The sequence below is a fragment of the Lagopus muta genome, chromosome 14, assembly GCF_023343835.1.
Source record: "Lagopus muta isolate bLagMut1 chromosome 14, bLagMut1 primary, whole genome shotgun sequence".
Lineage (NCBI taxonomy): Eukaryota > Metazoa > Chordata > Aves > Galliformes > Phasianidae > Lagopus > Lagopus muta.
Genome location: NC_064446.1, coordinates 6,906,896 through 6,923,526, shown reverse-complemented (window position 1 = coordinate 6,923,526; position 16,631 = coordinate 6,906,896). Strand labels below are relative to the sequence as shown.

At 35.4% G+C, this 16,631-nt stretch overlaps 1 protein-coding gene across 2 annotated transcripts in view; it reads left to right on the top strand.

The window, feature by feature from the left end:
- GABRA1 (gamma-aminobutyric acid type A receptor subunit alpha1) overlaps positions 1–14,611 on the top strand; it is a 40,230-nt gene extending 25,619 nt beyond the window's left edge. For both annotated transcript variants that reach the window (XM_048960653.1, XM_048960654.1), the window contains exons 7-10: positions 2,234–2,377; positions 7,538–7,690; positions 10,270–10,472; positions 13,519–14,611. In XM_048960653.1, coding sequence (XP_048816610.1) covers positions 2,234–2,377; positions 7,538–7,690; positions 10,270–10,472; positions 13,519–13,827 — 809 coding nt within the window. In that variant the 3' untranslated portion in view covers positions 13,828–14,611. The remainder of the gene's footprint in view (positions 1–2,233; positions 2,378–7,537; positions 7,691–10,269; positions 10,473–13,518) is intronic.
- The last annotated feature ends 2,020 nt before the right edge of the window (positions 14,612–16,631 follow it).

The following is a 16,631-nucleotide window of genomic DNA, read 5'->3' as shown; positions in this document are numbered from 1 at the left end:
TAATTGCTGCTTTTTCAGTGAGAGCCACCTTCCAATACATTTGGGAGAATCCCTTCAGACAACTAAAGTAATTCATGAAATTAATCTTAATGGACTGAAGAATTTACTGAAAAAGACCTTTAATTGTAATGAAAGCCACTTTTTATGTGCAAATTGCTATACTAGACTTAGTAGCTCCCCAAGGTAGTGTTTGCTCAGCCCAGCAGTATTTGTTTTGAATTAAATTGGATAAGAGTTTTTCCATGTCCTCCACTGTTACCCATCTCTTGTTGGAAGTGGATTCAGAGAAGCCTAATAGTGAAGGAGTGCCACATCTCCCATGGACTCTGCCTGTACTGTAGGGGCCAGTAAATGCTTGACCCAGCTCCAAGGCTAAAATGATTTGCCAAAATAGCAGCTTAAGCTAGAGGTTATTCCAATGTAAATTCAATGTGACAAATGCTAAAGAGGCTTCTGGAACAACAAAAAGCCATATGTTGGCATAACAAAATCAGAAAGGCAGCTGCTGTCCTCAACTCTTTCCACAAAAATCTGATTGTTCTCAATTCTTCCCACAAAAATCTGATTGTCAGTATAAAACGAAGGCATCTCTGCAAAGCAGTAATGAAAGGAACAAAAGAATATGCTGCTACTTATGCAATATGTCAACTGGATCCTGAAGATAGGAGGGGGAACACACCATCTGTGGTGAAAATGGTGAACCAAACATGGCTGGATGGCAGCCACTGGGCAGGATAGGGCCCATTTCCAGCCCTGGTGAGTGTGCTGCCTTCCCTCTGAGTTCTCACTCAGTGGTCCTCAGCAGTTCAAGAAATCAGCCCCCTCTCACAGACTTCATGCGTGCTCCAGAACAAGTAAAATGTTTCTAAGCTGATTCAGTCCCCTGTTCTTTATTTGGCTAAAATAGCAGACAAACCCTTGTAATTACTGTGGCCATTATTTTTAAGGTCAGAATTATAAATAAGTACATTTGCATTTACAGTTGCTTCCAAAAGAACTATGCATATGTTACAGTGCTTGGGGAATATGAAGTCTGAGGGCAAAAGCAACCTTGCACTTCAATAATGCAGGATCAAATGCCATGCAATTAATTTACCAGTATGCTCCATCTAAAACCACCTCTTCAATTACTGTTATCTCTTACACTGATAAGATAAAATTATTAACTCACAAATGAGGTCAAGTGAATCAGATTCCTCCTTTCCCTTTCCTGCTTACCAGGTCTGAAATGTACAGGGAAAATCTCATCTAGGAGGTAGGAGTCAGTCAGTCATTTAAATATACATTTATAGTGGCATTTTAGATGCCCTAAGATGTCCCATCTGGCTTTCAGCTGCCTCTGGTGGGAGCAAGCTTTACGTAGGTTCTAATCACACATTCAGTCCCATACATGTCTTGGATACTCCTAGGTGTCAAGAACAACACTCAGTGCCTCTATGTAGACAGCTAACTCCCACCCCAACTGCTCAAAGCGAGAGCTGTCAGACCGCAGACTACAAAAAATGACAGAACAGTATTGCAAGACTGAGGTAAAAAACAGTATATATAGTTTAATTCCTGAAACAATATAAATAATAAACTAATAATAGCACATAACATCTGGATGGCATATGTAGGATGCTACTAAATATCCATGTAACATGCTTGACGAATTGAGATTGGAGATTCCAAAAATCCAGCCTCAGAAATATCTGCTATGCCTGTTATAGAGCAAAGGCAGTGTAAGAGGGTGATGCCAAAGTAGAGAGCTCTGGTCAGGCTAAGAAAGAGGTCTGTGAAACTACTCTGAGGTGGACTTAGTTTATTACAGTGGCTCAAGCAACACCACACCACCACAAACTGAAAATTACTGAGGCTTATCTTTCTCGATAGTTGATAAAAATTAGAAAAAGAACTTGAGTTCTTCAGTGCCCCTGAAATTCCATGCCTAACTCTCCTTAATGATTATTTAGATTTTATACAGTTAGGAACAATGTAAGAAAGATAAAGTCCTTCGTACCACTGAGGATGAACCTTAAACTTGCCCAACAGCATCTATTTATCTGATCATCACAAGAACAGGCATAGGCAGTTATACTTGCCATAGACAAAACGTTGCAGTAAGCAACTGTGTTTTCTGTAGGCGGTGAAAGAGAAGTTAACGTTCAATCTGCTGCTCAAAACAATGGTCTTTTTAAGTCATATGGCAACAGAAGGTGAAAGACTGAAATGTGCTGTATTTGTTTTAAATTAGATGCTTATACCAGAGCAGAGGTTGTGTACGAATGGACACGAGAACCAGCAAGGTCAGTGGTGGTGGCTGAAGATGGCTCTCGACTGAACCAATATGATCTGCTTGGACAAACTGTGGACTCTGGAATCGTTCAGTCCAGCACAGGTCTGTGAAAAAGGTTTGCTGGGAAGGGTTGTGGTTTTGCTTTAATGGAAGATCTATAACATCAAAGCAGAATTTAGAGCAAAAAAAGAAAAATTCAAAAAACAACAGATGAAAGAGAGAGAGAAATTGCAATATATGGCTTTTAGGTTAGGGAAACACAGCTCTGAAAAGATAACATATCCTGGGATTATTTCTTACTTTAATTGGCAAAGCTTCCTAGAGTGGCAAATCTAACCAGAAAGAAAAAAAACAGAGCAATCTACGCTATACAGAATCTTTTCTCATATCTTTATCATATTGTCTGCTTAGTATATACATAAGCGTAAGAATATAAGTCCTCAAAAACCATGTTCTGGAGACAGTGGAATAAGATGCTGAAAGTAAGCACATACTTTCTCACGAAGGTATTTAGAGGGTGAAAAAAAATTCACTGAATTAAGAAAAAACATTTGGAACATCCAAACATAGGATTTGTGTATCTTAGTTTGTGCCACCAGCTTTAAATCTAAAACTACTAGAAGTGTGGTAGAAAAAAATAACCCACGTTTTCATGCTATATATCTATACCTCTGAAGCTGGCTAATTTTTTTTTTTTTTCACTTTGCCATTTCCATTTCAATGGAAATTGAAATTTTATCATTGCAATTTTACTTTAATTACTTTGGAAGGGCACAAAGATCTAAACACAGTCATAAGCTGAGCACTGAGGATGAACAAGACCTCACAGCCTTGTCTGGCTTGAATGTTCAATGGACCAGAGAAAAGAACTCCATTACAAGTAACTATGGCTTTGAGAGCCCATGCAGTTGTGTCAGAGCTCAAGAAAAGCACGCCTGCCTAAACTTAACTTTCTAATGAGTCATTTGTAAAGTAAGCAGACAGTTAAGAGAAAATGAATTAATGTAATATTAACCCTAATCAGTGTCTAATTTATTTGTTATTTAGCTTGTCAGTATTTATTTGTAAGTCCACCTAAGATATAAAATTTATCTTTTAAGCATAATATATTTCCAGTGCTCCAATTTTCAAGTTACTGCTTGGAAGCTTCTGTTCAGTACATGTAATTTTAAAAGTAAGTGGAATGGCAGAAATAAGAACTTTGCATAAGAACAATATCAACAGAACTGCTTCCATAGACTTGTTACTTCCATTATTGAGCAACGATTTGCCCATCAGGCAAATAAAAGGAGAGAGAACTTTTGGGCGAGGCACATCCGGAAATGTTCCTGTTGATGTCTGTGGAGCCATTAATTCACCCCACCTGCCCCTTCCTGAACAGGCAGCCTAATTTGTGAGGGACTGTACGGATCCTGAGCCATTTGCTCTTTCTGTTCTGAAGCTATTCGCTCAGACCTCGGCACCTTCATGGTCCTTTTGCATTCACCACCGATTCTCTGCTTACCAGATGCATTACCATGGCAGCAATACAGTTAGAAGAGACTCATGAGCTTGGGAATGTTCAATACCAGATATAGTTCAGTACTGTGAGAAGCACCATGTAAATTCTGAAGACAGATAATATATCTTTAAACAGAACTGAAGGCAAACCTAAGAAATGTAAAAACTTGTGTTACATCCTCAATAAAAAAATAGATTATATTTCTTTTGCCCATAATATTTCACAGGATTGAATTCTGTCTCATTTTTGCGCCTGATAGAACTCTTTACCACTCCCATCCGAAAAGCAGTATAATTAATACTTGCCTAAATAAAATTCTATTGTCTAGATGCAGAACAGGTTTATAAAGAATACAATGGATAAAAGCTAAAAATAAGCCCATAAATAATCTTAGTACCAAATTTGCAACTCTCTTTAGTTAATACCAACTAAGAAAAGTGGCGGAAGAAACTTGTTTGGAAAGTCAGTGTCTTAAAAGTACTTCTTGACATTTTTTTTCACCAAAGTAGTGGTGGGGATCAGAAGTCAACTTCTGCCCCACTAAGACAGCTGGGCAGCTATCTCACCACAATCCTCCAGCACATCTTTATCCTCTCATCATCTGTTTTAAGACACTCTGTATGTAATGAAAACTGAAATCCCTCCGTTTCCAGATTTATGGAGGTTGACTCATGTGACAAAAAGACAAAAGGAGCTGAAGTCAGTCTTCACTAAGAATTCTCAGCATCTCTGTTAGGCGAGAAAACGATGCTCTCACACAACTGATTCTATGGTTCATTAAGGGAAATTTCAAACACTTCAGTGATTTTAAGATATTGATAGTTGTCTGGAATTCTAGACACATATTTTCCAAGAATTTGGGCAGAACCTTAGGTAGGTATTATTGAAAGTATAAATGATTTGATGAAACTGCTATTTTGTTTTGTTTGTTTGCTTTTTTCCCCTTGATAGTGGTCCATCTGCTATGCTCATTTCTGGATCTAGAACAAAATCCTGACTTTTTAATGTAAAGAGATCTGCAATTTCTACTATTAAAAAAAAAAACAAAACAAACCTGTTTTTTCAGTCTACTTATTCACTCATGCCACCAATGGAAGAATCTATTCTGTTTCCTTACACGTGCAGGTTCCGCAAGTTTAAATATAGCATTCAGTAAGCAAACTAGTACTGTTGCTGCCATTTTGCTTAAGCAGGAAGCCAGTCATTTTTAAGTTGCATGTGCAGTTTCTGTCACTCTTCAACTATCAAGTCCTATTCAGATGGACTTTAAAATCACATTATTTGCAAGTGCTTGAACAGATGCATAAAGGGCTTGGGAAAATTCCCCATTTGCACGGAATTATTTTGCCACCTTGAAAACATTGTTTTGCATAGAGAAACAGCAGGGTTTGTACTCACTAAATGATATATTCTTTTCCTCTTGTTCAAAAAACGTGCTGAGAGAATACTTCTTAAGAGTGGCTAATTTCTCTTGGGTTACACAGCATAAGAAGAGAAATATTTTGCTTTAAACTAATGTCAAGGAAAGCCTCATTTCTACCCACAGTGATAGGATAAGTATTATTATGGTAAACTCATTTCCCTCATCGAACCTCATGTCTGCATGTCATTAAAATTAATGTGATGCACAGTAAGTTTAGGTGCCCAGCTGATTAACTGGGTTTATTAAAAATAGCTTAAAGAACATAAATAGGTCTGATCTGACTTTACTGAATATCAGCCATTTCATTATAAGGACACAGGTTAATTTGCAATATCTGAACATTGACTCTTAATTGTGAAACATCATAGAATTAAGGGCTGCTTAAATACTGTAGCAAAAGTGCTGAGCACAGACACAAACTCTTTCAGAGCACTGGAAAGACTGAAATGTGAACATGGTTCAAAACATTGGGTTAATGTAAATGCAGGAGTTGTGTTGCCACTTTCAAAGGTTTCATATTGTATAATATGTGTAAATTATATTTAAATAAGTCTCATTAAATGATCTACAATATTTTAATAAATGATTCAAGTCCATTCGTATTTGAGGACCTAAAGAAACATCTTTAATTTCTAACTGAATTGTAAGCATTATTCTAGCCCCGTGCTTTGCTTGATGCACTTCTTGTGGCATTATCTGCCTTCTAATTCAGACCTGATGTAGCACTGAACTGATGGGAGTAATCCTGGACTTTTTAATTGCCTTCATGCTTTCAATCCCGTTCTCATTTCTAGAGGTTAAAAATACATTCATAATTTAAGCAGCTAAATAAAGTTTTAGAGCAGAGCAATGTGTTCACTCTATATTCTTAGCTTGCCTTCTATGGTTGCTGAATTAATTCTGGAAAACCATTGTAAGCATTCTATATGACACTGCATTAAAATAGCTATAGCAATAAAATTAAATGACTGTTTTTTCTAGCTAGGATTGGCATTCTTCCTAAGATTACGATCATTGCTGTGGGTTGTTTCGGTGAAAATTAAAGAACAATGGGTAAAAAGCACATCAACAACCACCATGTTGCTCTGAAAGTTCTATTTTTTTGATAGAATTTTTTCCTTGTAAAGCCTTTGCTTTACCTTTAATTTTTAATTGATTCTCTTTTGCCCATTTGCTACTGACTTATATTTTATATTGGAACAGATCAGGAGTATTGCCACATCCTATCTATAAGATTTCCTCAGGATTATACATTGAGCAATTGCTCAAATGAATGTCCTTCTAGACTTTCTTTTAAAGAAAAGTACATTTAACATGCTCAGTGTATAAGCAGTCAATGTCTAGACATAGTTTTTCAATCCAATTTAAGCTATTACTGTTCAGGAGCAACAGTCTCTTTTCAAATGCCTGTATTTTAAAAGAGAATAATGGTGATTTCACGTCATCTCTAATCTAGACAGAGGTTTTCATCCAGTTATATTTCCACCTGTTTCATTGCTAAGATAACATCCATTGTATAAAGAATCAATCTACACTGAACGAAATGTCACAGCTATAGGTTTTCCAATCTTTTAGGAATATACTGTTCTTCAAAATATGTTTTCAGTGATGTTGTAAATAATAGTCCGAAAATAAGGCATTATTTGCTACCGTCTGGAAAGAAAGAATTGTAGAGTTATATAAATGCTAACAATGCCTTTTGTATGTAACTGGAATACACAAATCATATGTTTTTCTAGCACTAAACGCTAACAGTAATGAAAATATTCTATACTATTCCTGCACTGGCCATTTACTAGGCAAGAGAACATTAATTTAGTAAAGTACTGAATTTAGTAGGGTAGGGGTGCTTAATATTCAGAGTAGATAAAGCACACACATTGATAATAGAAACATAACCACATCAAAAATTACAGTTTAAGCTTGAAACATTTCTGACTTGCTGTCATCACTTCGTCTTTGGATGGTGTTTCCATGTGCATATTACAGCAGTTTTCCAGCTTCTAATGGAATGAAATCTTTCACAAGAGGCCTAAACAGCCTCCAATTAATGCAGACGTTCATTCACTACTCACTGGAGATGAAAAGATGCAAATTTAATTAGTGTTTCCTAGAACTGTCTAATTCTGTTATTATTAGTGGAACTTCAGAATTTGCTTTAAACATTTTCTTCGGAACTGACCCAGTATAATTTGAGGTTGGTTTTTTTTTTTGCTTAAATGAGTTGTACATATAATGAAAAGTGACTTCATTTAAAGTCTCCAGATTTTTGTATTTATAAAATCTTTACAGTTTTTTGTTGTTGTTGTTTTTTAATTTAATTTTTATTTATTTTTAGGGGAATATGTTGTTATGACTACACATTTTCACTTGAAGAGAAAGATTGGTTACTTTGTCATTCAGACTTATCTGCCGTGCATCATGACAGTGATACTGTCACAGGTGTCCTTCTGGCTCAACAGAGAATCTGTTCCAGCAAGAACTGTATTTGGTAAGAAAGACTTATGAACTCCTTGGCAATGACACGCCAAATAAATGTAAGAATTTCTATGGTAAAAGTGATATGCGCAGAGTGATATTGGAGAAGAGCACGTCTACTGCACTAGTACAGGCTCAAGAGATAATGTATAGTTTTCTCGTGCATCTTCACAACAAGTTCCAAACCTTTTAAATTAAGAGTAAAATTGGACCTGAAAATATCTTGAACAATCTATTCCAGTCCTACTTTTCCAAAACAGTATGTATATGAATGAAACATTTCTGATGATGACATGTGACATCCATGATATCCATGGTGGGGACTGTCAGAAAGTTTTAATTAATGGTATTTGTCACTTGATGTCCTTGACACCCTCAGCCTCTTTGAACATCTTTAGCTAAAAAATCCCCTTAGTAGGATGCTACTAAACATCTCCTGTTAAAATCAGCGATGATTTATTGTGCTTACAGCAGTGAATAGATGCACTCAATGAACGCAGTAACAAGGGAATCTGAAGGACTCTAACTTTATACAGTTCGTCCCCAGTGCTTTAACCACTGCTGGCAAACACTTATTTTAAAATTAGAAACAAACAACTAGCATAATCTCTGAAGAATCCAAGGCAAGTACTTTGTGAAAAAAAGAAGAAAAAAAAGAAGTAACGTACCTTTAAAGGAAAATAGATCCTGATATTTCTATGATGTGACTTAGTCTTTTTTGTGATGTATGGATGGGACACCTGAGCACATTTGACGGGAGGATGCAGAAGAGCACAAAGCCAAGCTGGCTGTCTTAGGGCAGAAGGATGCCATGGGCCCTCCTGCTCTGCATGAGGGAATTTTCCCAGTGTGCAGCTGGAGAGAGTTACAAGGCCTGATGTTGAGGAACATGCAGACACTGAAACTCTTGTTGATCAAAAGCTGTTTTTACTGACCTTTCTCAGGCACATTTCATAGATATACTTTTGCTTCCCAAAGGCTCTGGAAATAATTCACAGCTTGCATAACCTTAGACCTCATGAACCAAGTAAAGACTTTTTGTAGATATATGGATGTGCATTTACAGAAGAACGGTTAAAGCACAAGATAATTACATTTTATTTACATAATGTGATTTAGATTAATGTCTAAAATTACTTCAGAAGTTTTATCACCAACTGCACTGAGAATTGATCTGGGACTTTTATGAGCCTGTGTACTCAAAACTACTGAAGTTGTATCTATTTTATCTCTCTTTGCACATGCCATTTAAAAGGAAATGTCAGTTCAGCATTTTGCAGTGCCATACTTCACTGTCCCTAGATAGAGGACAACATTTCCTAGTCTTACAATGAATAATACATAATACTCCATGATCTCCAGCTGCTATCTTGAGAGCTCAAGAACCCATGTACTTTTGCAAGTTCTCCTTTTAGAAGACAGTTATTTAGTAAACAGTGTTGTGTTTACTCCATCATTACATATCAAGATAGGTGATTTTTCCACTTCCTAATGGCAGTAAAAAAACATCTCAGGATATCTCGCATGAACAAATGCATACAAAAGCACATCTTACATCTTTTAGCCCACTTACTATCACAGATAATATAAATTATAAATCCTGCTTTGCACAAGAGAAACATAAGCTTGCTAATACTGAGTCAGATATGAGATTAGGTTGTCTCTCAGGGATGAGAAATTGCTTCTTCACTAGGCACTAGAATTTCAAGCTCTTTACACTAGTATGTAAATACACTGTTCATTATTTGGCCTATTTTAGACCACTGCACATTCTCACTAACACTCAGTGCAGCAAACCTGCAAAAAACATTCAATACAGGATACTGCAATTGTCAAGGTAGCTTGTGGACACATGATTTGATGTAAATGTCCAGCCTACGCTTGCAGATTTTGCAGAGTGAGTTCAGTACAGCCCTACCACTGCCAGTGAAAGCTCCACGGGGAGCTCAAGGGTCATCAGCTATGGGAGCTCTGATATCGCAGATGCAGATAACATTCTTATTGTTCTTAAGTAAATTCTGTGCTATTTTTGGAGCATCAGGGAACATCTGCAATAATATGAATTTAAATAAATTTAATGCTACATAAAGCTTAGAGAATTTATCTATGAAGGAACATATACTTCATAAACAATTTTAGTATTAACAATAACCAGGCTAAGAAACACAAAACCGATAAGCTTTTAAGTTTTATGTTTAAATATATTAAAACTACCAGGAGAAGTACACATGTGAGTCGATGTATTTTTAGGGCAATTTACACAGTTTGGGTAAGGAAGAGCAATGATGATACCTTATGCTCCATGAAGCTTTAAGTATTATCCAGTCCAAAACTTAAAAAATAATTTACATCCCCATTTAAAAACTACTAGTGTACTAAAACAACTTGAAAAAAAAGTATAAAACTGATGTTTCAAAGATCCCACAAATACAGAATTGGAAACCTGATATCCTGAGATAGCAACTGAATTTAAGTGGAGAGGTCCATAAGAATGATGGGTGCAGATGAGGGTTTCCTATCTATCGTAGTAGTTGAGAACTGAAGTGCAAAATAAAACTGCTGATACGAGGACAAAACCTGTTTGTTTTGCAGGAGTGACAACTGTCCTAACAATGACCACGCTGAGTATCAGTGCGAGGAATTCACTCCCTAAGGTGGCTTATGCCACTGCCATGGATTGGTTTATAGCTGTGTGCTATGCCTTTGTGTTTTCTGCACTCATTGAATTTGCAACAGTGAATTACTTCACAAAGAGAGGTTACGCATGGGATGGCAAAAGTGTTGTTCCTGAAAAGGTAACGCCACTTAATATCTACTCCTACAATTCACATTATGTCACACGCTACCTCCATATATTTTTAATAGCTGTTTTTTTAATATAATTTGATTGTTTGTTTTTTTGAGGGAAGCCAATTCATTCTGTAGGGCTGGAGCAAGATAAAGTGTCCATGCCTTAGTATATATGTGGAGAAAAATCTTGTGGCTGCTGTATTTGAGCTTCCAGAGTACATTGCTCCTCAACTTAAAGAGGATTGCCAATGATAATGATCAATCAATCAATCAATGCATGGCTTTTTCTTGCCTTTGCCTACTATCATTTCTCTGTTTTTTAAAAATAGAAATATTGTTATTTTTAATTCTTAGCCTATATATGAAATTAGGTTGTTTCAGGAGTCAGTAACCCTGATCCACATCTCCCTTAGGGCAAAGGAGGACATCAGTTTGTCTCCTTGTAGGGATCAGACCGTCTGTAAGTCACATGTGCATCAACAAATTGTTGCGGATGTACAGGGAATGAGTTTCCTATTTCCTATGAAATATCATGTGAGCTCCTTTTGTGAGGAAGCTCATTTTGGTTATTTTTTTACGAGATCTTGAAAGAGACTTTTAACTTGCCTAATTGCTTATCGCCTAATTGCTTATGAACATTCACAGATTAGAGAATCAGCAGAATAAATATTTGGAGGAGCAGATGTTACTCATTGGTATGCGAATATATGTGTTTAACTCAGGAATGTACAGATAGGATATATAAATATTCTTTGTTGTACTGTTTTTTCTATTTTTGTTGTGCAAGTCATTCAGTGATAAAATAGAAATAAACTCTGAACATTTACACAGTGACAACCAACCATAAAAGCATCGTAGAACAAAATGAAGCAATTAACTTACAGATTTGAGTGGTGTTACTGCTGGTCAATATTTTCAGTTACTGATAATACCTCCATTGAAAGTCATTCTTCTCTGTTTCTCTGTGCTTTCATCCACATTACAGCTATTTTTTAAAGAACGAGTTATTATAATAGAAAATATTAAATATTAACTATTCCTATTTTAATACTATCTACCTACTAACAAGTAACTATAACCAGCTATTTATTTCAAAGAAAATTAAATTTTCATACTAAATAAGAAAAAAAAGAAAAAAGAAAAAAGAAAAAAAAGACAAACCAGAGCAGTAAAAGCACAATATTCAAATGCTGTCTGAAACATTGGAGGATGTACAATTTTACATTCACTAGCAGGTAAGGGTCTTCATTCTTGCCTTCGTTATAGGGTAACAAAGATATGCCACTACCCAGTAAAGCGTGTTATCTGCAGACATTAAACCAAGCAAAGCAAGCTAACAGCGAACAAAGCATCACAGATTAATAAAGTTTAGGGCTCCTGTTGGCTGTTATGTTTTCATTAATTCAAATTCGACATAAAGTGTCAGGCCCCTGATTGGTGTCAGGGCTTCCTGTGGATCAGATTCCTCATGAAATTTGTATCTGTAGGCTGAGTGTCCCCTGACACTTCTGCAATCTGGTTCTTCGACCTGCTGGATTTAGAGCTGCTCATTAGCACATCTTGCTGATGGGGAAACAGTACAGGCTTCATACCAAGCACATCAGCAGCCCTCCTGCTCAGGAGGAGAGAAAAGACAGGCAACCAGAAAGCCTTCTGACTTCATCTTTTTTCTTTTCTGAGTATTTTTTTTTTCCAGTTGTTTGTCTTACTCAGCAGAGATATTCTAAGATGTTTTGAAGCTTTTCCTGAGCCTCAAGCTACGGTGAATATTATTGTCTTGAAACAAAGAGCATCTGCACCACAGGCACTATCCAAATCCCTTTCCTATGAAGGAACCAATTTAACATTTCATCAATACATGTTTCCTTCCTGATTGGGGCTCAGTGTCATGCTTCAACACGCTTCTTCCCACGTGCCCTCATGCTTTTGCAGCTTTCCTGCACATTTTCAGGTGTCCTTCAGGAACCTTTGTGTTCACCTTCTTAATTTTTTACTTATAAACTAAAGCCCTCCTGCCTCCCCAGGGCCTTGCCCATTTAGCTATTAAACTATAGTCAATCTATGACAAATAGCACTGTAACTATCTTAAAAAGTACTTCCTCTCTGGGTCAGGTGCATCTTGCTAACAGATAGTTTTATTTGTTATTCTGTGAAATGATGCAATAAAACCACTCCTACTATTTTTTCTTGATCTGTATTATCATCTTCCTTCTAGAGGACAACATGGTCAACATTCCCTTTTCTTCCCCCCTCAGCAAATACTATGATGGAATCCTAATGATTTTCCAAGCTGTTGGCATTGTTATCTCTTTTTGTTTCCTGATAAGTAGTTTTTCTTTACACCTCCCACTGAAAAACATTCAGTATAGACTTGCTTTACAACATGAGTGGCTGCAAAAATCATGTGGCTGCTTAAGACCCTTTCTTCAGAATGTAATTTCAGCCATTACAATCCAATTGCAACATTCAAGTAGGAACTGAAAATTTCTCTCTTTAATTCATATGCTTCTGGTGTATATCCTTAGTATAAAAATGACTGGTTTGGTGTGTTTCCAAATAATCCACTTCTTTGTGTCACGGTTACATATTTTTATTGCATATTTTTAATGTAAGAATTGTGTTAGAATGAATCATAAAAACACTGTTTGCCTTAATATTGGAAAATTACATTAAGAAATTCAGTATCTTTTAAGGTTCTTATGCTGGTCAAGTGGCAGAGTTGATTAAGGGAACGTTGAGTTATGAATGGTTCATCACTGCTCATTACCATTAAAGATAATTTTGTCTAACAGTGAGCCTAGCTACCAGGGTAAGTCTTCACTATCCATCATATACTTCAGTTTAAGTGATACAAATAATCTAGATGAGTGATTCTGCCCATCTTCATCTAAGTATTTTGCATGAGTCGTGTACCCCAACATTACCTTCTTACTTACAGGTTATCACAACTTGTGAAATAAAGTTAACTTACAGCAAAATTTGATTGTGCTTTTTTTAGTATGTTATCTATTGAGAAGCCAATGAGAATAAAATATTTTCTTCTTTCTTTAGCCAAAGAAGGTGAAGGATCCTCTCATTAAGAAAAATAACACGTACACAGCTGCAGCTACAAGCTACACCCCTAATATTGCAAGGGACCCTGGGCTGGCAACCATTGCTAAAAGTGCAACAATAGAGCCCAAAGAAGTTAAGCCAGAAACAAAGCCTGCAGAACCCAAGAAAACTTTTAACAGCGTCAGCAAAATTGATCGACTATCAAGAATAGCTTTCCCACTGCTTTTTGGAATCTTTAATTTAGTCTATTGGGCTACCTATTTAAACCGGGAGCCTCAGTTAAAAGCCCCGACTCCACATCAATAACCTCATTTATTCATCTAGCTCTGTTTTGTCTTTTGCTCTGGGAATTGCTTCCAGTTTTCACATACAGTAATTCCCATTTGGAATATCATAAAGGTTTCTTCATTTAACCAGAAGTAAAATATATCTGTATATTTAAGAACCCTATATACAAGGGAGAGAACAATATAAGCTATGTAACTTTGGGAAACTGATTCTTAAAAAGGGAAAGAAAGTTCTAGTAATGGAAAAAAAAAAAAAGGCAAGCATTTGTAGATAGCTTAATACTGAATGTCCCCAAGATGTATTGTATATGTACATGAAAAAGATATTTTTATTCAATGGATTGTGAGGAGCAGGAAAATATTCTTTTTGATGTCCATGTTGCACATACTACACTGCACCACTTTTTCAGTCACTGTTTATAATCTTTTCAAGGATTTAAAGCTTTCCATTTGCTGGATCCCATAAGTTATTTTCCTATTCCTTTTTCCCTTCTATATTCCAAATGACCTAACTTAAAATATTAAATGATTGTTAAAGAAAAATTACTCACTGTAGATACAGTTCATCACTGTATAGCACATAAGATCTAATGGTGAAAAATGCTTTAATCTGCTCTCTTACTGCAGTCTTGTTCTAAGCATTAAGTTGTTACTAGACTAGATTTCAAACCAGTTGCACAATCAAGTGCAGATCCCAAGTCCCTCTTTCTCCCGTGTAATCCAAACAAATCCCAGATGCTTTTACAGATAGCTTTTACTCATCACTGTTATAGAGTTTAAAAAAAAAAAAAAAAACCAAAACACAAATTTTGCAAGCTCTAGATATGTTGAATGTATTCTTTTATAAAATGATACATTAAAAAAAGCTTTAGGATGAAATTTATGGATAGCAGAAAGACAAAATATAGTATTTAAATAATATATGTAAATATGCAGCATGAGATTGTACATTTTTCTTATTTTCTTTTTTTTTTAAAAAAACTTTTTAAAAGTTTTGTTCTTAAAACATTGTTTAGACGTCACCTCTTAGCTCTTAATATGTTGTTAAACGCTCAATAAAACATATTTAGAGCCTAGATAAAAAAAATCATTGGCATTGGAAAGTCTAAAAAATAGATAGGAAGTGCTTGGAATTAATTCCATTTGTAAAGTGGTTAAGTGTACAGTAACTTGCAATTTGACAATGTCATCCAATGTTTACTATTAGATTAATGACTGGTCTGCTCAGGTCATGCATAAATACTAAAGTATGGGATTATATTTGGTAGGTAGAAATGGTGAAATATTTGCTAAGACAGAAGTTCATCTGTATATTACTGCTATATTTGCCGATACACAACTGTTACAATAAGTGATGTAATATATGTAGCATTAAATACAAAAAAGTCATACAGAAAAGAATGTACAGGAAAATAGATTTTATTGAGTAAACTTATAACATTTCATTTTTACTGTAGCAATATATTTGTAGGAACAATATGTAAGGGCTTTAAATACAAGATGTCCATTTTGCAGGTATTGTGCTCCCTTAAAAACAATTCTAGTCAGTATCACTATGCTGATTGTTAGAAATAAAATATCAGATAAATTTTTTTCAAAGAGACGGGAATAATGGTGAGTGTTGGCAAGGATCAATTAAAAAAAAACCACAGCACACTGTACTGAGTCAATTTTGAAGAAATGCTACATAAGTCTCTAGAGAAACAGCTAATCAAAATTAAATTTCACAGTCATATTTCAGGCAACGTTTTATAAGCCTCAACAAGTCAGAAGGTTGATGCTCTCTATCTACAAAAGGAAGTAGTTAATGTTTTATATGTTCTATTTAGTTCTTTTTTCTTTTTTTTTTTTTTAATAATGCTTCATTGTCTATCATCTAGTCCTGTCTAAACTTGATAAGTTATATGATTGGAGCTTATTAAAGGGGGATGTTTTCATCTTCTGATATCATGTGTAGATATATGTATAGAAAAAAATAAACTATGGCTCTTTAACTTCAGTGTACTTGTTTATCTTGTTATTTTTGGCGTTTAACTAGTGTGTTCATTTAGGACATTTTATCCTTCTAGTAATTCATAGCTACCTTTTGGTCTGCATTTTGCACATTAGATGTGAATATTACTTAACTAGTCTGCTTTTTGCTATGCAATGACTGCATTATATCACCTCTTAGTTTGTTAGTCTATGCCAATAGTATTATACTGTACAAACTTGATTGCAGAGTTTATCAAAGACAAGGTATTCTCTATGTAGCTTTTTTACAGTGCTTTGCTAAACCATGTAATAATAGTAAGTCTTCCTTGAAAATAATGATACACTCTTATAGAGGACAGTTTGTTTACTCCCGGGATAATTTTAAAAAGATGACATTGAATGTTTATTGCACCTCAGTGCAGTGATGTGGCAATAAAACCTAAATCTAATAGAGGTTGTTTATGGCAGAAGCATGTATTGCTTTACAGAGTTTAGCAAAAGCTCTTTATTTTATGTCAGACTGTAATTCTATTATCATAATAAAGCTAAAAATAATGAAAGTAAATGTTTTACTTTGGTTTTCTTTAGTTACTTTTTTTTTTTTTACAACACATCACTTTATGAACTGCTATACATTGAAAAGTATAGTTTCAGTTGATAAAGAACGCAGTTTAATGGATGTAGTTTTCTGCTCAGTGTTTTCAACAACACGACTGTTTCTGAAATCTGATTTGACATTAAAAAAATATTGCTCAGTCTGTATAATGTGCATCCACTGAAACAATAACTCAAATCAGATTAATAACTGGTGAGGTTAAGTACAGTGAGCATGATACAGGATAGGAAGAG